The 24587-nt window shown below is 34.6% G+C and overlaps 2 protein-coding genes across 2 annotated transcripts in view; both read left to right on the forward strand.

Annotated features, from left to right (window-relative positions):
* Window positions 1-17469, forward strand: part of LOC136808934 (uncharacterized) — a 29525-nt gene extending 12056 nt beyond the window's left edge. Inside the window, exons 2-3 of the mRNA XM_067065495.1 lie at window positions 13776-13980; window positions 15811-17469. Coding sequence (XP_066921596.1) covers window positions 13784-13980; window positions 15811-17140 — 1527 coding nt within the window. The 5' untranslated portion in view covers window positions 13776-13783 and the 3' untranslated portion in view covers window positions 17141-17469. The remainder of the gene's footprint in view (window positions 1-13775; window positions 13981-15810) is intronic.
* On the forward strand, window positions 6454-7046 carry LOC136808964 (uncharacterized PPE family protein PPE40-like). Its single transcript, XM_067065536.1, has 2 exons — window positions 6454-6495; window positions 6735-7046. Exons 1-2 carry the CDS (start codon window positions 6454-6456, stop codon window positions 7044-7046), a joined length of 354 nt encoding a protein of 117 aa, XP_066921637.1.
* Window positions 17470-24587: the final 7118 nt, after the last annotated feature.

The following is a 24587-nucleotide window of genomic DNA, read 5'->3' on the forward strand; positions in this document are numbered from 1 at the left end:
AGAAATGGTATTTTAATACATTACTTTCGCTATGCGAAAATAAAAAGTGTAGAAAGGCCTTTTGCTTCTTTTCGCATTGTTAATTTTCTTTCTTTTGAAAAAAAAAGATCAATACTCTCGAATAAGCGTCCCCCTAGAAAAATCTTTTTTGAGCTAAAAACCCTGCATTTTATATACCAATCGATCAGAAATTTTATGCTGATTAATAAAAAGGTCAATATTATGGTCTCAAAACTCAAAGCGAAAGTACTTCGTATCTCTTGAAAGCAAAATTTTCAGACCATGGTTTTGACCTTTTTTTAATCAGCATAAAATTTGTGATCGATTGGTATATAATATGTCTATGTTTGAAGTCAAAAAATTTTTTTTTCAAGCAAGGAGGACTAAAACGGGTTGAAAATCTAAAATCCGCCATTATGGAAAATTGTGCCTGATCCAAATAACGCCACACACGTTGTTTTCTGACTCTTCAAGGACTATACTTTCCACCTTTGTGAAAAATATCTAGGGGTCTTGTTCGGAAGCAATGTTTGATTTGATTTCATAATCGATTTGATTGGTTTAGAAAAACAATCGAGACGCACATAATCGGTTGAACAAGGTTGAAATAAAAGGAGATATCAATACACATTACAATTTCCTCTCCCAAGAAATTATTCTCCATTGTCCAAACAAAAGAAAAGTGTCATTATTTCAATTATAATTTTTCCCGCTCAAAAAAAAAAGTTGATTTTGTTTTTGAGAGTTTGTTGATGCTAATCTCGTCCCGTGTGTCCCAGGTTTTATTTACGTTACTGATTGAAGCATCAAAAAGCTGCTGATACGAGGATACGTGTTGTTGCTTGATCAAGAATTAATTTGATTAAATCTATACCCTTCGTGCTCTTAACGGAATAGCACCCCCGTCCGATAAACTCTTTTTTTTAGAAAAGGACCCTTTGTTTTCTCGCTACGCAAGTTTCTGCGTAAGTAGCCGGGGATTCTACAAGGCCGGAATACCGGATTCTTCCCAGTCGTTTATACAAACTAAATCCTGTAAATCATAATATCATATAACATATATACTACGGTATTACACGCATAAATGACTCCAGTCTATGTAGTCTCGATTTCCAGACCATTATTCTTATTACGCAAAATAGGGCGGCAATTCTACTACATGTATGTTAGACGATGCTATCGTCCGTATAATATGTTATTATGATATAACATAGTTTGTATATTATAAAACGTAATATGTTTCGCGGCGGATAGAGTCTGTGTTTACGGACGATATCAATTTGGCGCTTTTCTTGATTTTATCTTTGCCCTTACCGACCTTGGAGAAGGGTCGGTGATTTTTGCGAAAAATCCCTGTAGATTTATAGACGAACTTGGTAGAGAAAACCAAAACAACACAAAATCGAAGGGAAGGATGCAAGTAGGGAGTGAACTTTATCCAAAGAATGGTTGTTTTCTTTGGTGAAGAAGAAAGTTATTGTAGGATAATTCGAAGGCTGAAGACCTTACTTAAATGCATTTGCTGTTTCTTTAGCTTTTTTGACAATATTAGTTAGAAAGGGATTGTTTTCCTCAAGGCCCACAAACAAATTCTAACTTTGATTCAACTTGATGTAGCATCTAAAGGTAAGGTTTATATTCACTGGATTTTGTAGTTTCTTTTATGGTAGCAGGAATCAGTGTCAGTTAAGACTGAAATATTGACTTTTTCCAGTTCTGTCTCAAGTTGAGTATGATTTTGTGCACGTCAAAAATCTTCAATCTCTGAAAAGTTTCTTCTAAAGAAAAAAGGCCTAAATTTTAATAGATTTTACTTCCTGTTTATTTTTGTTGGGCTTGATTGAGTTTAATGTTTAGCTATCTTTTTATATTTTTTGATAGTCAATTTTTCAGCTTGGCACTTGAGTGACAGTACAGTGGTACCAGCAATATATTTTAAAAACCATGGTGCGGTTATCTGGCATATTTCAACCAATGCATTTCTACAAAATTCAACCAACACCTTTCTCGATATCAGACCGACACCCTCCATAGTGTCTAAACAACACTTTCTGCGATATCTATACAACACTTTCTGCGATATCTAAACAACACTTTCCACAGTGGCTGATCAACACCTTTCCACGGTGCCACGGTGGGCTGATCAACACTTTCCATTATGACTGAAGGAAACCCTCCACAATATCTAAACAACACTTTCCACAACATCTGAACAACGACCCTTCTATGATACAAGAGCAGTTACTTCAAACATCTGAACAAAAAGTTTCTTTTAGACTAGATATTTTCAGCAAGCAGCTGGTTCATTCAAAAACAGCTTTCTAAGCCTCAGGTCTATTCATGATATGCACCACTGCAATGTCTTCCGTTCCACCCAATAGCTCATTGGTTGGAAGTGACGTAAAAGCAGTCAATACGCCACTTTCAACCAATCAGCTATTGGGTGGAACAGAAGACATTGCAATGGTGCATATCATGAATTGAAAATTTGAACCATAAATTTTTACGATGTTAGAAAAATTTTATTGAAAAGAATCTTTTTTCACTTCAAATCTCCACATTCTTCTGGAGAAATGCAACATTATCTGCTACCCAATCAGTCCATACACAGAATGCAAAATATAAAATTGCCGTTCACTTTAGGCTAATTCAAGGTGAAACGCTGAAATCTTTTATAATAATTTACGGTGAAATTTCAGCTAATCACCAAGTAATTATTGAAAGATTACAGTTTTTCACTGCCAATTCATCTATAAGGTCAAGAAAATTGTTTTTTTCTTGTGATATAGTTTTCAAATTTCATCTAAAATTTTACAACTATAAATCCTGTGAAAACACAAATTTTTTTTGAATCTTGTAAAAAAATAAAAATTTATCATAATTCCTGAACCAATGATCAAAATGACTTTAAATTTAAAATGTAGGGTCACTGTGACGATTGAAATGTATTTGTAAAAAAAAATTCCTCAAAAAATATGTGGTTCAAATTTTCAATTTTAGACCTGAGGCCGAGAAGGCATTTTTGACTGCAAACACAGATGCTTTGCAAAAAATACCTACCAAATTTCTTTACTCAAATATCCTTTTAAATTATCCAAGTGGCAAGCCTGTAAAATCCCACGTAAAAATGAATTGATTTATTTAAAATTAAAAAAAAAGATAACCAAAAATATGATAGAAATTTCATTCATATTTTTTTTGCATGAAAAAAAATAAATATTGAATATAATGTCTTTATATAATGCCCTCTTGATTATAGTAGGGCAAAATAGCAACTATTACTAACATATAGCAGTCAATAAGAAGATGAATAAAGAAAAGTCTTTTCTTAATGACTATCTCGCTAGGAATTATGGTTGCTATTTTGTCCACAATTGAAGTTGGTGTCAACATTATTGGAAATGTTTATTATATATTTACTTTTCTATATTTAATAATTATCAAAATTATAATCAGTATATGAAAACTTAGCACAGGAAAAAAATTGGCCTTTTAGTGAATTCACGGTGAAAAGCTGCAATCTGACAATAATTCACGATTAAATTTCACCTTTTCATCGTGAATTATTAATTGAAGCTTTTCATCGTGAATCCACTAAAAAGTCATACAATGATTTACATTGAATTTTTTCTGTGTTGGACTTGAAAGGTTTTGGAAGACCATAAGGTGGGACCAATTTGATTTGTTGTTTTACGGCCCGGACTGAACCTAAAATTTAAAAAATCAAAATTAATGCTGCAATCATTCACACAGGAAAAATCTAAAAAAGTATATATATACCTTGATTTTCGGATGAACTCAGATATAATTCTCTTTAAAAAGTTACAATTGTGAAAATGAAATCTTGTAATTTCACCCAAAATATCATGGTGATTTAAAAAAAAAAATTGCTATGTATGTGACTAGTAGTAGTGACTAGTAGACTACTGCTTTATTCCAAAATAGACCTTTTTTCAAAGAGGACGTCCTGTTGAATAATTATGTAGTCCAGCCATAAAAACAATGATAGAGCCATGCATAATTACTGTACCATGATTATTGTAATAATTATGCATGGTTTTATCATTGTTTTTCTGCTGGACTAAATAATTATTCAACAGGGTGGCCTCTTTGAAAAAAGGTCTATTTAAAAGCTTTCTCAAGTTTTTCAGAATTTTATGCTCTATTTTTCAATAAAACTGCAATTCACCAATTATCTTTAATTTCACAAGTTTGGTATAATTACTGATTTTTGCTGTTATAGACTGCAGATGTTTTCACAGGTATAATTATTCACAATACATTTTAATTATATAAGTATGATTCATTCTTTTTTTGCAAACCAAACTGATCCTCTTTTTTCGTTAGCTTGCGGCCTGTAAGAAAACGACAAATTATATTGCTCTCGCCTGAACAGTATACATGTAGACAAAAAATTAAAACCAACAATTATATATGCGTTTTATAAAAATTAAAAAAATTTTGATAAAGAAAAATAATGCATCACACTTACACTTGTAAAAGAGCTGTGATTGAAAAATGCATGCCACTCTAATAAAATTTTCCTAGAGCAATCAGACAAAGCAAGCCTTATACACTGGAGATAAGCCTGGTGGATACGTTTGTATTAAAAAAAGATAAGTCTTTCAAAATAAAAGAGAGCCTTACTGCTTACCTCTTCTCTCTTTTTACTCTTGAAAAATATGATACTTACTTGAATCTGAGTTATGCTTGTTAAAAATAAATTCAAAACAAACCATTTACATAAAACACCTTGTTGCAAAGAAGTTACAAACTAAAGTACTAACTAGGCTAAGAGACTCAAATGCTAAAGAATTGCATAAAACATTTCGACACGAACAGATCAACAACTTTCTGTCGCTCTGTTTTGGAATCATTATTCCAGTCGGGTCAATCTGTATTCACAGCAAGAACTGCCGCGGGATTTACCAGTCAGACCCGACTGTTTGTTTACATTTGTTCGAACCGGGCCGGCCGATCACACCGCTAACCAAAATCCAAAATTTCCGCTTTTCTACCAAATTGATATAGTCTAAGACAACGGCCACTCCCGTAAAAAAATTCCCCTCTTCACGTTTGTTCCTTTTTTAGATGAAACTCGTCTTAGACTATAGCATAGTCTACATGTATGTCTGCCATAAAAAGCGTTGTTACTAAAAGTGGTAACGGTAGGTAACGATAGGTAACGACAAGTAACGACAAGTAACGGTAGGTAACGACAGGTAACGATGAAGTAACGGTCGGTAACGATGAGGTAACGCAAGTAACGAGGGGTAACGAAAAAGTAACGAAGTAACGATAGGGAAAAAGCTGAAAATGGTGGCCCTGAGCTGTCGAACTATCAAAATTTGTAAATTTCTGCGCCAGAGCTAATGGTCCCGGTGATTTTGGGAGAATCTAACGACTCTGGTTAATCTATTCAAGAATTTTGGAAATCTGATGATTGTACAGCAGGATCTGATCGTTCTGGTGAATATGACTATGGAGATAATAAATCCAATTGTTTTTATTGTAAATTGGTGTTTGTGAATAAACTGAAAGATTTGACGGCTTTAGTGAATCAATGGTGTTGGTCAATGCAATGATGAAATAAATGGTGCTGGTCAATGTAATGATGGAATCTGTGGTGATGGTCAATGCAGCGATGGAATCAATGGTGCTGGTCAATAAAATGATGAAATCAATGGTGCTGGTCAATAAAATGATGGAATCAATGGTGCTGGTCATTGCAATGATGGAATCAATGGTGCTGGTCATTGCAATGATGGAATCAATGGTGCTGGTCAATACAATGATGGAATCAATGGTGCTGGTCAATACAATGATGGAATCAATTGTGCTGGTCAATATAATGATGGAATCAATGGTGCTGGTCAATATAATGATGGAATCAATGGTGCTGGTCAATGGAGTGATGGAATCAATGATGCTGGTCAATGCAATGATGCAATCAATGGTGCTGGTCAATGCAATGATGGAATCAATGGTGCTGGTCAATACAATGATGGAATCAATGGTGCTGGTCAATACAATGATAGAATCAATGGTGCTGCTCAATACAATGATGGAATCAATGGTGCTGGTCAATACAATGATGGAATTAATGTTGCTGGTCAATACAATGATGGAATCAATGGTGCTGGTCAATACAATGATGGAATCAATTGTGCTGGTCAATATAATGATGGAATCAATGGTGCTGGTCAATACAATGATGGAATCAATGGTGCCGGTCAATGCAATGATGGAATCAATGGTGCTGGTCAATGCAATGATGGAATCAATGGTGCTGGTCAATACAATGATGGAATCAATGGTGCTGGTCAATACAATGATGGAATCAATGGTGCTGGTCATTGCAATGATGGAATCAATGGTGCTGGTTAATACAATGATGGAATCAATGGTGCTGGTCAATACAATGATGGAATCAATGGTGCTGGTCAATACAAGATGGAATCAATGGTGCTGGTTAATACAACGGTGGAATCAATGGTACTGGTCAATGCAATGATGGAATCGATGCTGCTGGTCAATGAAATGGTGGAATCAATGGTGTTGGTCAATGCATTGATGGAATCAATGGTTCTGGTCAATGCAATGATGGAATCAATGGTGTTGGTCAATGTAATGATGGAATCAATGGGGCTGGTCAATGTAATGATGGAATCAATGGGGCTGGTCAATGTAATGATGGAATCAATGGGGCTGGTCAACACAATGATGGAATCAAGGATTTTGCTCAACACTATGCTGGAATCAATGGTGCTGGTCAATGCAATGATGGAGTCATTACTTCTGGTCAATGCAATGATGGAATCAATGGTGCTGCTCAATGCAATAATGGAATCCATGGTGCTGGTCAATGCAATGAAGGAATCAATGGTGTTGGTCAACACAATCCTGGAATCAATGATGCTGGTCAATGCAATGATGGAATCAATGGTGCTGGTCAATGCAATGATGGAATCAATGGTACTGGTAAATACAATGATGGAATCAATGGTGCTGGTCAATGCAATGATGGAATCAATGGTCCTGGTTAATTCAATGGTGGAATCAATGGTGGTGTACTGGTGGATACAATGCTGCACTCACCAATGGTACTGTTGTGCAGGTGAATGCAAGTTAGGGATTGTGCATTTTTTGTAAGCATCATCTTTATAAGAATACAATCAATAACTTTTAATTCAAGGGGTTTTGACTTTCGGCGATTGGTTCATTCAAAGCAACTTGGGGTTTGTGCCAAATGTGAGCATATTTATTTTTCTTATAAGCATCATCTTTATAAGAATAAAATCAATAACTTTTGATTCAAGGGGTATTAACTTTCGGCGATTGGTTTATTCAAAGCAAGTTAGGGGTTGTGCAAAATGTGAGCATATTTACTTTTCTTATAAGCATCATTTTTATAAGAATACAATCCATAACTTTTAATTCAAGGGGTATTGACTTTCGGCGATTGGTTCATTCAAAGCAAGTTAGGGATTGTGCAAAATGTGAGCATATTTATTTTCCTTATAAGCATCATCTTCATAAGATTACAATCCATAACCTTTGAAGGTTTCGAATTTCAGTGATTGGAATTTTGGACTTTTCATTCTAAAACGCGTCTTATCCTCAATGTAATATTGTTTTATTAAATTGATTTGCAGAATGGAATGCTAAAGTTTTGCTGCAATGTCAATTGTACAATAATCAATTAAGAAACGAGCAATCTGTGAATGGCAATCAAATTGTTGGCCCAGCGCGTAGCGGTATGGGCCTTTAAAACGCAACTGGTCGAAAAGATTTGACTTTGTCGGGGCCTATGCGCGCAATTATCAATTGACGCCTCCAGGCTAAAATCGAGTTATCTGACTTTCTATTGTGCGCATGCGTAAGAAAAAGCCACATATAATTAATAACTCAAACTTATATGGTCAAATCTCAAAATGTTAAAGTAGTTAATTTTAATTGGCTCGCATGAAAAAAAATGTAAATTCCTGTAAATTTGTATTGCGACTCTGCAACGAAAGAATATGTTGACACTGTCAACAATGCTGGGCCTATACGTCGCTTAGGCTTTCTTATTAAGAGCTTAATCGTAAGCTGATTAAATATTTCAATTCGGAAAAAAACGAAACCGAATAAAATTAAGATTAAAATACTATTCTTATGTGAAATCGTTGTCTTTCTTTGAATGAACCAATCACCAAAATTCAAAACCTTCAAAGTTATGGATTGTAATCTTATGAAGATGATGCTTATAAGAGAAATAAATATACTCACATTTTGCACAATCCCTAGCTTGCTTTGAATGCACCAAATACCAAAATTCAAAACCTTCAAAGGTTATGGATTGTAATTTTATGAAGATGATGCTTATAAGAAAAATAAATATGCTCACATTTTGCACAATCCCTAACTTGCTTTGAATGAACAAATCGCCGAAAGTCAATACCCCTTGAATTAAAAGTTATGGATTGTATTCTTATAAAGATGATGCTTATAAGAAAAATAAATATGCTCACATTTTGCACAAACCCCAAGTTGCTTTGAATGAACCAATCGCCGGAAGTCAATACCCCTTGAATTATAAGTTATTGATTGTATTCTTATAAAGATGATGCTTATAAGAAAAATAAATATATTCACATTTTGCACAAACCCTAACTTGCTTTGAATGAACAAATCACCAAAAGTCAATACCCCTTGAATTAAAAGTTATGGATTGTATTCTTATAAAGATGATGCTTATAAGAAAAATAAACATGCTCACATTTTGCACAAACCCTAACTTACTTTGAATGAACAAATCGCCGAAAGTCAATACCCCTTGAATTAAAAGTTATGGATTGTATTCTTATAAAGATGATGCTTATAAGAAAAATAAATATGCTCACATTTTGCACAATCCCTAACTTGCTTTGGAAGAACCCATCGCCGAAAGTAAATACCCCTTGAATCAAAAATTATCGATAGATTTCTTATAAAGATGATGCTTACAAAAACGCACAATCTCTAACTTGCATTCACCTGCACAACAGTACCATTGGTGAGTGCAGCATTGCATCCACCAGTACACCACCATCGATTCCACCATTGAATTCACCAGAACCAATGATTCCATCATTGCATTGACCAGCACCATTGATTCCATCATTGTATTGACCAGCACCATTGATTCCATCATTACATTGACCAGCACCATTGATTTTATCATTGCATTGACCAGCACCATTGATTCGATCATTGCATTGACCAGCACCATTGATTCCATCATTGCATTATGACCAGCTGCATTGATTCCATCATTGTATTGACCAGCACTATTGCTTCCATCATTGTATTGACCAGCACCATTGATTCCATCATTGTATTGACCAGCACCATTGATTCCATCATTGCATTGACCAGCACCATTTATTCCATCATTGCATTGACCACAACCATTGATTCCATCATTGCATTGACCAGCACCATTGATTCGATCATTGCATTGACCAGCACCATTGATTCCATCATTGCATTATGACCAGCTGCATTGATTCCATCATTGTATTGACCAGCACGATTGATTCCATCATTGCATTGACCAGCACTATTGCTTCCATCATTGTATTGACCAGCACCATTGATTCCATCATTGTATTGACCAGCACCATTGATTCCATCATTGCATTGACCAGCACCATTTATTCCATCATTGCATTGACCACGACCATTGATTCCATCATTGCATTGACCAGCACCATTGATTCCATCATTGTATTGCCCAGCAACATTGATTTCATCATAGTATTGACCAGCACCATTGATTCCATCATTGTATTGACCAGCACCATTGATTCCAAGATTGCATTGACCAGCACCATTGATTCCAAGATTGCATTGACCAGCACCATTGATTCCATCACTGTATTGACCAGCACCATTGATTCCATCATTGTATTGACCAGCAACATTGATTCCATCATTGTATTGACCAGCACCATTGATTCCATCATTGTATTGACCAGCACCATTGATTCCAGCATTGTATTGACCAGCACCATTGATTCCATCATTGTATTGACCAGCATCATTGATTCCATCATTTCAATGACCAGCACCATTGATTTCATCATTGTATTGACCAGCACCATTGATTCCATCATTGTATTGACCATCACCATTGATTCCAGCATTGTATTGACCAGCACCATTGATTCCATCATTGCATTGACCAACACCATTGATTCACTAAAGCCGTCAAATCTTTCAGTTTATTCACAAACACCAATTTACAATAAAAACAATTGGATTTATTATCTCCACAGTCATATTCACCAGAACGATCAGATCCTGCTGTACAATCATCAGATTTCTCAAATTCTTGAATAGATTAACCAGAGTCGTTAGGTTCTCCCAAAATCACCAGGACCATTAGCTCTGGCGCACAAATTTACAAATTTTGATAGTTCGACACGTCAGGGCCACCATTTTCAGCTTTTTCCCCATCGTTACTTCGTTACTTTTTCGTTACCCCCCGTTACTTGCGTTACCTCATCGTTACCGACCGTTACTTCATCGTTACCTGTCGTTACCTACCGTTACTTGTCGTTACTTGTCGTTACCTATCGTTACCTACCGTTACCACTTTTAGTAACAACGCATAAAAAGCCGCGCTAGAGAGTGTTTTGAATAATTTTCCTCTTTTCATCTTTTGACGAGCGCACTTCTCTTTTGCAGTACTGTTCACCTTTCATTGTTTGATAATTAGGTGGAGCTGATTATTGACCTGGAATTTTTAATTTATAAGTCTAGCTCTAGACTACAGGACCTACAGTCTATGCTTTTTGAGAAAAATGAAATCCGAGTGGATTTCCAACTCGAAAATCCTTTTGGGAAAATGGAAAAGCGAGTAACAGTTAAGTGACGTCATAACTTTCACTTCATCATAATTTAGCTAACTCGAAAATTGCTAACTCGAAAATTTCTAACTCGAATTTTGGTAATTCGATAATTCCGGGCCTATGTTTTCCGAGCCTCGTTTCATTTCCGTTGTTTTATTTTGTCGAACAACTGGTCCGTCGAACTGATGCGCTTTCGAACAACTGATCGTTTAATTGTTCGACAGACCACTTGTTCGACAAATGAGTGTCGAACAAGTGGGTGTCTAACAACCATACAGTCGAACAAGTGGATGTCGAACAAGTAACTGTCGAACAACTGGTCTGTCGAACAACTAAGCGATCAGTTGTTCGACAGCGCATCAGTTCGACATTTTTTAAGATTTGTCGAACAAATGTACCGTCGAACAAGTTTACTGTCGAACAAGTGGGATTTCCCCGGCTGAGCCCGGGGGGGGGGTTACTTAGGCAAATGGAGGGTACGGTATGTGCCGCCCTTAAGGATACCTTTTTTGGACTTCCAAAGTCCTGCTAAGGGAAAAATCAAAACAATTTCAGTCCCACTAAGGGTTGGAAAAATAGGAAAATTTCAACTTTTTACCCCCTGAAATATCGAAATTTGGTCAAAATTGGTTAAATTTGTCCCGCTAAGGGTCGTAAAATTCCCAAAATTTTCCTTTGTTTTCTCCTTTTTAGTCCTAGTAAGGGTCCAAAGTTTGAAAGTCGGGCGGCACCCCCCTGTCTGCTTGCAAACCTAGTACAACCCCCCCCCCCGGGCTGAGCTGATGGCTTTGCTGATTTGATTTTGAATATGTTGACTTAGCTCATATCCACATCAAAAGTGACTCAGAGGTCTTTGACTTGGTTTTTGGTTTCAATTTGGTCCTGGGTATTGGAATAATGAACTGAATTTGGTTTCAGCTCTTCATTTTTTGCATAACATACCAGGTGCACCACAAAAAAGTTTCTCTCTTTGAAACTGATTTTCTCGAAATCTAAGAATTAAGAAGCAACATATCATACGTCATACGAGGAAGAATGGGAGGACCGTTTAACAGATAAGAAAGTGCGTGCATGGAAACGTGGAGTGAGCGCTTAAGCTGGGATTTACTGTAAGACTGAAGCCGTCAAAAATGGTCTGATTAGATTGAAATCTTACACACTTGTTCCTTGGCTGAATATCTGGGGGTGTTTCTGGGGGAAAATTAAGCATATGGCAAGCATAACTTGAGCCCACGAAAAATGTTTTTGCCTGATTTTGGCTTTTTTTTGCTGGAATTTTATGGATTTTTTGTATTTCCCTATTTAAGCATCCCCTCAAGCATTTTTCAGCCTTATTAAGCTTTCGACCTAAGCATCTCTGAGCCTGTTTTCGGATTCTTGTATGCTTATAAAAAATAACCATGTAACATGTTTGACAGTATGGTAACACCATTAAATCAGTCATTAATTTACATAAATTTAGAAGTCACTGTCTGAAATAATCAGACACTGTCAGAAACTCACTTTCTTAGAAATGGTTGTTTTTTTAGATATTTTGATATTATCAATCATGTGAGCTATGTTTGAAATTCCCAGGGTCTAACTCCAAGCTGCTCTCATTTTTGGGAGTTCGAAGTTTCAAATTGTGGGGCCTGTTTTAAAGAAGAAAATGAAAATGTGACATGAGTGAACTTTTTAACTAAAATTTTTAGAGAATGGTTGTCACAATTATATTTGAACTCATTAATCTGGATGAAAATTTACACAACTTTGAACAAAAAAAAGAATATGTATAAAGAATAAAGCGGATGGTTGTCCATATTTTTGAGCATTTTCTTTGTCAAAGATTTCTAAACTAAAGTAAAAATAAGCTGAAAATAATTTCAAAACGGTTTATTTCCTTAGATTTTTTTTCTCTTAAAACTTTAAAATGAAAGAATAATCAATCACTGTTTTTAGGGGTAATTTAGCAGAAATAAATTTGACATATTTGGTGGATTTCATTTTTAAGATTTTGTTGAATTATTGTTTCTGGTTTAGGATAAATAGAAATATTTGAGAAAATTGCCTCTGAACAGGACAAATAGTAAATCACTAAGAGTCAGTGTCTCTTATTATACTCGTAATCGCACGATGAGTTATTTTTTCTTATTTGGCGCGCCTCTAAAGAGAGCAATTAATCGTTAATTGCATCCTGTAGAGAGCAATTATTCGTTAATCACACTCTTCAATGACGCGCCAATGCTTACAAAATTGATTTTAATGTTTTTCTTACATTTTTTTATCGAACGTTTTAATTGCATTCGAAATTCATTTTGTGAGAAATAAAATCTTTAAGCAAACAATAAAAGAAAAACATAAAGAGAAGAATAAAATGTAAAACTTCCAGTGTAATTTACTTTTGTGACAGGGAAAAAGTAGTGAAAAAAATTGTGCGATTAGCTCGTAATCACATAATAACTCGTACAATTCGAAAATTGCACTCGTGATTTTTTTGTTTCGAATTTTCCTCGTCCTTTCGGACTCGGAAAATTAATAACAAAAAAATCACTCGTGCAATTATTCTCAAATTGCACTCGTTATCATATCATGTGATTACATATACAAATCTTCCCCTGTATTAGATAATATTTCCTGGTATGTATCTCATGATTGGAAAGCATAGGCGTAGCAAGATACCCTGCAATTAATTTAGGAGGGAGTGCAGACGTTTATGATATATTCATTATCTTTTGATAAACCAAAGACAATAATTACAGTGTCGTAAAAACCGCTCTCGTCCATAAATTTTGCAGGGTATCCTGCTACGTGATTAAGAGCTATTAACTTGAAATTTTGACGAAAATTTGGATGATGATAATTCGAATAAAAATTTCATCATTTTGATCCAGTAATTATTGTTCATTGTTTTTTGTTTAGGATTAAGGATGGAGCTTCCAAAGCATGCTGATTTGAGTACAGAAGAAAAAAATGCTAAAGTTCGGATATCAAATGAAGACTCGTCACCTTATGAGCAATTTTACCATTGGCCATTTGAAACTATTTTGAAGTACACCAAAACGTTTCCCACTCCACCGCCAAAGAACTGGACTTCACAGCTCGGTCATGAAAACTGGGACCCAAGGTAATTACAATACTGGCTAGTTAAGTTATTTTTTAATTAATTTTGAAATTGAAACACCTATTTTTGCTTGAAACTGTGAAGTAGATGATTTTTGCTGTTTTTGGTCATTTTTTGCCGCTATAGGCCTACTTAAAAGGCCTGTATCTTTTTATCTAAGAAATGATAACGAATGAAAACAGTAAGATTATAATATCCTGTGTATAGCATTGATAAATGGTGATAAATTATGAAAAAAGTGTCCACTTACTTTTGAGACAAATTTAAAATATATCTGTTCTAAATCTTTGATGAACACTTTAAAAAAAGCGTGTCAAAAACCGGATCACAACTTTATGCAGTTTTTAATTTTTTTAGACAATGTTAAAGCGATTTTCAAAACTTTGTACTTCGTGGTAGTACTAGTGAAATAATACATCGAATCACCTTGAAAAATGCTATATTAGCATGAAAATCTGAAATGCGTTATAATGCGTTAACGCAATAACTTAAACAAAAGATACAAAGGAACTGTAACAAAACTGAAATCCTCGATCTTTTTGGACCTACCCCGGTGGAGGTCCTATAAATTAACCTGTGTTAGTCCGTTCGTTCGTTCGTTCGTTCGTTCGTCTGTTACCAACTTTTCTCAGGATTGAATCATAGGAATCTTTTGATTTTTGGTACAAAGGTGCAAAATGGTAGTGGCCAAAATGTGACGGAGCCCGATTTGCGAAAAAAAAAAATTTTGGGCCAATTTGGGCCAAAAAACGGCTAAAAAACGGGTTTTTAATAATTGAATAATAATTGGGTCATTAATTTTTTCTGATTTTTTGTATGAAAGTAGGGTACCATCATAGGTAAAAGATGGCTCAAGCAGATTTTTGCAAAAAAAATTCTGTTGGCTCAAAAAACGCATGTTTATCTATAAGAATCACTATTAATAAGCATACATCAATGTTCTTAGTCAAATTACTCAATTTTTTTATGAGATGGATGTTTTTTTTGCTCATGAGGGCTTACTTTTAGAGATTATGTGTGTTTAGACATGAAATTTTGGTTGCTTAGCGTGTTTTTATAGAAAAACTGGCCAAATTCGATATATTTTTATAAGCACATTATCAATTACTTATGTATTAGCTTTTCTTGAGATTGGCTCTTTCATTCTTTATGATTTTTTGCACAAAGATGCATAACTTTAAACCCTTAAATGTGACGGAGCCCGATTTTCGAAAAAAAATGTTTTCGGGCAAATTTGGGCCAAAAAACGGCTAAAAAAAGGGTTTTTTGGACTTTGTGAAACATTTGATCATTGTTTTTTTCGGATTTTTTACATGAAAGTAGGTAAAAGATGGCTCAAGCAGTTTTTGTAAAAAAAGAATTTTTCAGCTAAAAAAACGCATCTTTATTTATAAGAATCACTATTAATAAAAGCATACATCAATGTTCTTAGCCAAATTACTCAATTTTTTAATGAAAAAGATGTTTTTTTTTGCTCACGAAGTCTTGAATATGAAAGATTATTTCAAGAGCATGAAATTTTGGTTTCTAAACGTTTTTTTTTATAAGAACTAATTTTAATAGATCGTCACTATTTGTGTTCTGAATGATTGTTTAACGGTCATGCTCACATAGATATCAATTATATTTGTTAAATGCATAACCAGGTAGGTCCATAAAAGTATCACTTGTTTCTTTATGAATCTTTCTAATTAATGTTTTTTTTTTTGAAAGCCTGAAAAAATGATTTACGTCGTGGCGTAATTTTTTTTCGAAGTTTACCAGAAATTTAAATTATATAAGGCTCTGAAGTGATGTGATGAAATTCTAACGGACGTATGTCTTTTTCTAAAGGTATGATGGATATTGTGATTGGGCGATTCCTTTCCAACCGGAAGACCCTTTTGGTGGTATGATGAGGATCATGCAAACACAGATGATCTATGGAGCTTTCAGTAAGGAAGATCTAGTGTACCCCGAGATTCAAATCAAGAAATTGTTCGCAGCACCTTTCGAGAGAGCTTTAACTGAACGGTCGAAAAGTAAGGAACATTTGCGCCTTCAAAGTAAGATTTTTGTTCTGAAATATTCTTTGACTCCATTCATTACGTCATACGATGAAGAATGGGAGGACCGTTTAACAGATAAGAAAGTGCGGGCATGGAGGCTTATTTCGTGTTACGGTGAGACTAACTTGGACACCCTCCACGATCGTATCCTGGGTCCGGCTATGGGCTGGTGTCGACACTTCCATACTTATAAATACATAGTACCAACCAATGGTGCTTGCTTTGGCCCTGGGACAAGCGAAGCTATTGATAAAATGCACGCAATGACGTCATATACCTTGGATTCGAGTAAATATCAATTAGCGCATCTGTTGCGAGAACCAGGGCAAAGATTAGTTTACATCTATGATCTGGGTGACACCTGGACACATAATCTTGAACTGGTCCAAGTCGCAAATCGGGGTGACCTCCTGGAAATGCCTTGCGATGATCAAGTTCAGAATGCGCTCATTAAAGAATATAATGGAGAGCTACCAAAGATTAAAGGCGTTCAGTTGTTTGCCGGTGAGTTGAATTGTGCACCGGAAAATTCGGACGGATGCGGTGGCATGGGAAATTATGGACATTTACTGAAGAAAGGCAAAAAACACATTTCCCCTGAAGCTACACGCTCGCCGAACTGGAAAGACCATAAAATCAAAAACGCTTTTAAGTTTGATTTAGATGCGCACCGAAAACGCCTCGCTGAAGCTATCGCTGGAAAAAGTTCCGCCAAAACCGGTCAAAAAATGTGCAACATGATGTTGCAACCTGATTCTCATCGCTTTTTGAATCAACAGACTCGCCCGGGTGAGCGTGTCCATGAGAAATGTGTCGGTAGCCTGAAAACAGGATGCGTCCCGATGTCGGAAACCATCAAAATTCGACCTGACAAAGAGAATGAAGCCGTGTGCGCAGCCTGTGGACGTCAACCGAATGTCCAGGCTGGTTTCAAACCACTCTTAAGATGTGGAAGTTGTAAAGCCGCATGGTATTGTGGGAAATCTTGTCAACATTCAGATTGGAAAAATCATAAAGATAAATGTGTCAAGATGAGGAAAGAACGTAAGGAGTATAAGAAAGAGGTGGCTTCTTGTGACGATCAAAAGGTCTTGGCTACACGATGTTCTAGATAAATGTGTTGTAAGAACTACTCGGTTCTTCTAATTTCTTGAGTTGTGATTTAAACACATTGTTCTCACCTGTGACTCCCTATCATATTTGACAAACTAAACGTTACAACAGAAATGCCTTTTTAACCAAATAATCATCAAAAAGTCCTTGACTACGCGATATTGTTGTTATTCTGTGACTAGTTAACAAACTGAACTGAAATCCTGAAAACTGGAAGGCTTTATTCAATCGGGATATACCATTGATAGTACGTTTTGCTTTTTTCGATGAAAAGTTTTTCATTTTGGTATTTAGATTTGTGTTTTATTTTAACAAATCCCTGTTTCTTTTACTGACTTTCTTAATTTCTGTCCCTTAAGATTACTCTATTATCGATCCACTCCCATTAAGATTTCCTTGGTCTGTCCTACCCCAAGTTCTCCATTGTCCTATGCGCTTGCCCCCTTTTCTTAACGATAGCTATCGATCTTTTTAAGGGCCTACAATCCGACAGTCCTAAAATGAATGCCAATTATTAATAATTTCTGGAAAAATGTTTTTGAAAGTTCCCTATTTTCCCTACTTCTGCTGTATTAGCCTCCCTTTCAAAAATTCCAACCCTGCTTATTAAGTTTTGAGAATTTTTCCACCCACCGCGCTTATTCCAAACCCCCGTTTATTAGGTATCTGAGAGTACACTAATTAGCTTAAAGATTATTGACAGGTCTAGTTTACTTTTTTTGGATGTATTTCGTCTGTTTTTATTCTACAGTTTATATTTTTCAGGGATAGCTAGATTCGAACTTTTCCACATTTTTGTGCATTTTCATTTATATACTGGTATATTTTTTTTACCAGATTTTTTCAGTTGCATAGACTGCAGGCTTTTGTTTGACGTTCTTCTTGAATATTCCTTCTGAAATATTTTTTTCCAGACTGAAATTAGAATTCATTTTTTTAGATCATCTCTCGGGTTTAGATTTGTCACTTGTACATCCATAACCATCGCTTTTGTTTTGAAAAGTTTTTATTTTACGTTCTTCTTGATTAGGCTTTAGATTTTTTAGATATTTTTATTTTTGTCGTTAGATGAAGCATCTTTTTACCTGTAAATATGGGTGCTATTCCAAAAAAGAAAACCATTCTTATTTTTCGCAACTTTTCTTTTTCATCCTTTGGGTTAAAACGATGAATTATGAGGACTTTTTTAATACCGTCGAACGTGCTAACCGCACTGGCTCAACTTCAGTATCTTTTAAACTACTTGTAGGCCCAATATTGTAAACATCAACAGAAAGTTTTTGTTAAAAGATAACTTTTCTCTAAGTGGACCCAAAAATCAAAATTTTCAAAAAATGAAACAAAATACCCCCAGATATTCTGCCAAGTGTGCGAAATTTCAGACAAATCGGACCATTTTTTGAAGTCTCCAGCCTGCCCCTAAAGTTTTGAGGTGACATACGTACAGACAGACGTTCTCAGATTCTAGCTCGACTGAAGTTGAGAATTTTTCTAAAATTTCCTGTGGCAAATATTGTAAGCCTATTATGTTGGCCGTGAAAAAGTACCCTTACTTCCTAGTTATAATGCCCTGCGTGTCTGTAGCCGAATCTTTCGAACTCTGATGAAATAATTATTATAGTAGTTTTTGGACCAACCTGAAGCAGGGCTCCCAGTTAATATTTTGACAAATTAATCATTAAAATAGGACAGATTTTGACCAAACTAAAAGACAATTTAGAACATAATCGCACGATGGGTTATTTTTTCTTATTTGGCACGCCCTCAAAGAGAGCAATTAATCGTTAGTTGCATCCACAGATATCTGTAAAGCCCGAAGGGCTAGATAGGCAACTTTAAGCTTTCTCCAGCAAAAAAAAGTGAAGCAAAAATTTGACTTTTTAAATTTCGTGCCGATAGATAGGATCTAGCATTTTTATTGTTTTCGGAGCGCGAGATAAAAAAAGTAGGCGGCAAACGCTATTTCACATCTCTCAAACCGGTGAAATTGCATATTTTAGTCACGTGACTTTGGTAGGAAATCCTTCCAAACCTAGGCTTCACTTTTCGATAAAAGCCGCAAATCTAGCCCTTCGGGCTTTACAGATCTGTGGTTGCATCCTGTAGAGAGCAATTAATCGTTAATCACACTCTCCAATGCCGCGCCAATGTTTACAAAATTGATTTTAATGTTTTTTCTTACATTTTTTTTGCATCGAACGTTTTAATTGCGTTCGAAATTTATTTTGTGAGAAAGAAAATCAATAAACAACAATAAAAGAGAAGAGAAAAATCTCAAACTCTCAGTGTAATTTCTGTAATTTACTTTCCTAACTGGGAAAAAGTAGTGACAGCCATTGTTCGATTAGCTCGTAATCACATAATAACTCGTACAATTCGAAAATTGCACTCGTGATTTTTTTGTTTCGAATTTTCCTCGTCCTTTCGGACTCGGAAAATTAACTAGTACATAGCTTACACTAACATGCCACCGCAGCAATATAATATTTAAAGAATTCTATAATAAATTGTATAATCATAACAATGTCAATTGCAAGATTATAAGAAATGCATGTGGACAAAAAAATAGTAAGTAACTACACGTTTGGTTAAACGAAGAAATAAAAGATTTTCTTTTTTTTCCTGAAAATAATAACAATAACACTCCATCTAAATAAATAAAAACGATGGCCTAGTTATAATTAAGGTTTCGACGAAGACATGAAAAAATCTAATTAAAAAGAAATGACTCTTATGTTTTGCAAGCTAAAGTTTATTCCACTTAAATTGGCATTCATTTTTGCTATCATGTGGAAACCATATCAGAGTAATTAGACTACTCGAGTACCTAATAAACGTACAGTAGCGAATAAACGTACAGGGTCGAAAATGGAGGCATGCAAACCTAATTGAAGGATCTTTTTAATGAGGTTAGGGGGTAAATATTGGGTAATTTGCTTTCTTTTGACGAGTAGAACAAACCTCAAAAGTCAAAGATGGATGATACCCGAGAGTATCTTCCTTGAGAGTGGTTTGTACATGGTAGCAAAACAAACTTCCAATTTACATGGAATAGATTTTAAATGTAAGACAGGTTCAAGAAACGAGCTTGTCGGAACAGGTTGACGAGATAAAGCTTTTAATGCTTTAAAGATTGAAACATAAAAAATAATCAGGAATAATTAATTGATTTGATTATTGATTGATTTAATTACTGATTGATTGATTTTCTCTATTACTACTTTGCCTAATAAACAATAGTCAAGAGGATACTGCGGATAAAATTTATCAAAAAGTTCTGCGCTATCTTAAATAGGGCGAAATAGAAACCAATCCTAGCTAAGGCCCGGACTCCACTCGCCTACGCTTTGATTGTACTTCTCAAGCAAAATCTTTTATGTTGTTGGTCAAAAGAAAAATAAAGATATGCCATTGTGGTCCATTCAGACGTACAGTCGAGAAAAGTTGAAATGCGCCTAATTTTTTTTAAAGTGCATAGTACTTTTTCATGATGCAATCTTTTCTCCAAACTAAAAGCTGATTGAATCCATTAAGATGATCACAGCGCAAACAATGAAGAGACGTGCCTTCAGGAAGCTAGACTTTTTGAGTTTATAGCTATATACTTTCACTTTATGGTGTTTCTGTATGACTGTCTGTGTGCCTAGTCTAACCACCGTTAAATGCCTTCGGGAAGGTCCCTCCTAACTTGGAAAGCCAGAATTGGAGCTATTTCACCAAACTACTGGAGCGCAAGTTATTACGTAGGCTATCACAACTGAAAAAGTTGAATGTATGCGCCTATACAAACTTTTTTCAGGTTTTCCAAATAGATTTACCACACTGAACAAACAGTGAAAACACTCTAAATGAGATAAATCTATTTTGAAGACCAAAAAAAAAGTTTGTTTACATCGATTCACATTCAATTTTGGATTCATATGCTACATTCTACTTTTTTGTACTTTGCCGGTATCTTGTTTTACCGAGTTAAGAAAGATATTCCCGAGTTACGACCATATAATGGTCTTTAAAGCTTAAGAAGCTCTATAAACAATAAAGGTAGTTATTAATAAAATAACAGACAATATAAATTACAGTTTTGATAAGTTTGAACAAAAATATCAACAAAATGTACATTTGAAAACTTGAGCAAATTTCTTTAAAGATTCCCGAAAAAGAATTGAAATCATTGCTGAAATGAACTTCTGACTAAATTACAGTATTTATTCAGTTTTAAAGACAAGAAACAAAATTAGACATACAAAACACTTTTTCCATTCAATGAATCGAATCAGCTCATCATCATAACCAGTCTGCCATTTTGTTTGTTTTGATTTGCAAAAGTAATATTGTAATCCTTGTTATGGTGTAATTATATACTTTTTCTATAATTTGCATTTATAACACTTGCTTCAGCTTTTCAATGCTAAATCAAAACCCCAAACTAATGAAATGCAATATATAATAATGGTAATAGCATATAACGTAATATGAAAATGTGTATAACATTTACCGCTGTATAATTTACCGCCATATTTTTGCGGAACACTTAATTGGCCGGAACATACAATACGAACAAACGCGCGCAAAGATTCGAGATTCCTGTCCAATATCCTTGCGTGAAGCTATGAAGGCCTCCTCACTCGCTACGCTCGTTGCGGGGGCAATAACAAAAAAATCACTCGTGCAATTATATTCGAATTGCACTCGTTATCATGTGATTACATATACGAATTCGCATGGCTAAAAAGTAGAAAAATACGTTTTGAAAAAACTGTAAGAATTGAGCTATGCAACACATCTCCCCTTCAATTTTCCGTGCTGGACATTATTATCTTAAGTAGCAGGGGGAGACGGAAGGTCATTCTTTAAAACTTTTCAGCCCACCAAATAAAACCTGAGTAATAGCCTAAGTTTGTTTTAAGCGAAGAAATCTTCGTGGAATTTGATTTCACTTTTTTTTGACAAATCCGCGAAACACTAATATTTTCAGGATTTAAATAATTACCTCTAACATTGGTCTTTTTAGGGCAAAATTGACCATATTTTAAACAAAAATTTTTCCCAACTGCGAAATTGAATTCCACGAAAATTTCTTACGTTAGGTAACCATTCGGTGGATGAAAAACATTGAAATGCGACATTTGTTTTTGTTCAGGGTTTATATTATTCGTTGTTACAGTACCAGCCTTAATCTTGTTATCAACAAAATACAAATCTACATAATCTATGTACATATTATTATAATGTGAAAATCTAACGAAGTTTGAAGATTTTGTGAAAACTTCTCTTCGCGAGACTATTCTACCCTAGATAACCAGGTATACTTTAGGCGTACAAACTTTCGCGAATTTTGTATATAAACTTTTTTACACGCTTTTTTTAAATAAGAATAAACTTAATAAGAATATTCAGATGAAATAAACTCTTCTCGAGGTGCATAAATTTATTGTTGTCCTCGTTTTCAAACAGATTTCATTGCTATAAAATTACATATTCACAATGATAAATTCATTTGAATTTCAAGTACTTTTGTTTTATAGTTAATGTTTGCCTTTTGGGAATTTAAATTGATTTAAATGTATAATTTCATAGCAATGAAATCTGTTTGAAAACGAGGACAACAATAAATTTATGCATCTCGAGAAGAGTGTATTGGCGTGCAGCTAATTTTTGCCTAAATAAAATCCGTCAATGGTTATCTCTTTGTAAACAAAGAACAAAGTTTTCACATATACTTACACACGTTAAAATCTAAAACATAAAAAAATTCTAAAAACCTTTCCTCTGTGAGCATAAAATAAATAAAGTTTTATATTATTGTTATTAAAAATAAAATTTGAGAAAATATCGAGAATCATATTTTACATATAAGGCGAGACTAATTTAATTTGTTGTTCTACGGGCAGATCGTTAGCAAAATATGAGTCGGTCGGTCGGTAAAATAAAAATAAGATTTTCATTAATCAAGGAAGGTAACCAGGCTTTAAGTAATATTTTAAAATAATCTTGGTAGAAAATTCATCATTCATCTTTGATGTAGTCTGTAATAAAATCTTTCGTGCATAGAAATTCATGATTCTAGATTCTTTTAATGACCATTATTTGTGGTACAGGAAATTCAATATTATTATGTTTTCGTTTGCAGCTATAGCTGGGTCGGTCGCGCCCGTAAAACAACAAATCAAATTGGTCTCGCCTAACAGAAAGAAATACTAGAGCACTGGAGAGTCAACTCGAATATGAAAAGTAGAAGTTTCAAATTCTTATCCCAGTTGGCACACAACGTTGTTTCAACGTTCATTCAACGTTATATGGACGTTATGAATATTAGATGAACGTTGAAACAACGTTGTGTGCCAGCTGAGATTTTAGAGAAATTTCAAATTTCATCTCAGCAGAAGACAAAGCAACAAAGAGTCCATTATAGAAAAAAATTAAATTACATTCATTTTCGTACAGCTTTGAAAATTGTAGGACAAACTTGTTCAAGTAAAATGACGTAGATATTAGCAGACAAAGTTAAAATTTGCTAAGTTTAAATGTAAAACAAAAATTATCTGATCTCGGCAAAGCTAGAACACTAAAACAATAATACACACTTTGAGTTTATGATATAATATATTTTAATTATATACAATTTCTTTTGAGACTATGGTACACTATTTTTTTGGTCTAACTCTACTATGGTAAATACTATATAATATATTTTTCATTACATACTTAAAAAGTGGATAAATTGAACTTTCTTTAAAGAAAAGAAGATTCATTTATACACTGTTGTGTGTTGGAAAGATTGCCCGAGCGACCTTCGTTTCTAGTCCCCTCATAGTTTTATAATCTGAAGATTTGCCTGAAATCGACAAATTTGAGAAGATATTTCAAAATTGAACAGAAAAACTGGAGCTAAACAGGTCCTCTCTTATTCATGGGAATGATATTCATTACGTAATCCTTTCTACGGAACCACCCCGGTTTTGGCCAGTAGCGGAAATGCCACTACTGCCAAAATAATAGAAAACATTACGATATGTATATCATGAATTATCTGGCCGAACACATGTGCAACATGAAGTGAAACGTAAACAAAAGAGAGTGAATGAGAAACTCACAAAGAATTTCAACTTTTCATCAAACCATTCATTTTTTGTTGTAGCGTAAAAAGTTCTCGTAACTTCGACTCCATTTCATGACTTGTTTCGATTTTCTCCGTCTTTTTAGTTCAAAGAGTTTTTAACCCACCCTTCAAGATCTAGTATGAATAAAATGTACAAAAGATTGACCAAGAACATGATCCTCGTTTTAAAATGTCTTTACAATAGGAAATTTTCCAACCTATTTTTTTGACCTCAAATCAAAACAAAATCAAGAAGACTTTTAACTTGCACGGTGAAGACAAACAAATGATTAGGCCAAAAAAATTAAGTAAATGGGCAAAGAGATTTTTAAACCCCAAGCGGTACACTA

This window comes from Clytia hemisphaerica, unplaced genomic scaffold, assembly GCF_902728285.1.
Source record: "Clytia hemisphaerica strain Z4C2 unplaced genomic scaffold, Clytia hemisphaerica genome assembly, whole genome shotgun sequence".
Lineage (NCBI taxonomy): Eukaryota > Metazoa > Cnidaria > Hydrozoa > Leptothecata > Clytiidae > Clytia > Clytia hemisphaerica.

Coding starts and splice junctions, on each gene's coding strand:
- LOC136808964 (XM_067065536.1), top strand. CDS start 6,454: ATGGAATCAATGGTGCTGGTTAATACAACGGTGGAATCAATG. Junction 6,496..6,734: donor ATACAACGGTGGAATCAATG/GTACTGGTCAAT, acceptor GATGGAATCAAG/GATTTTGCTCAACACTATGC.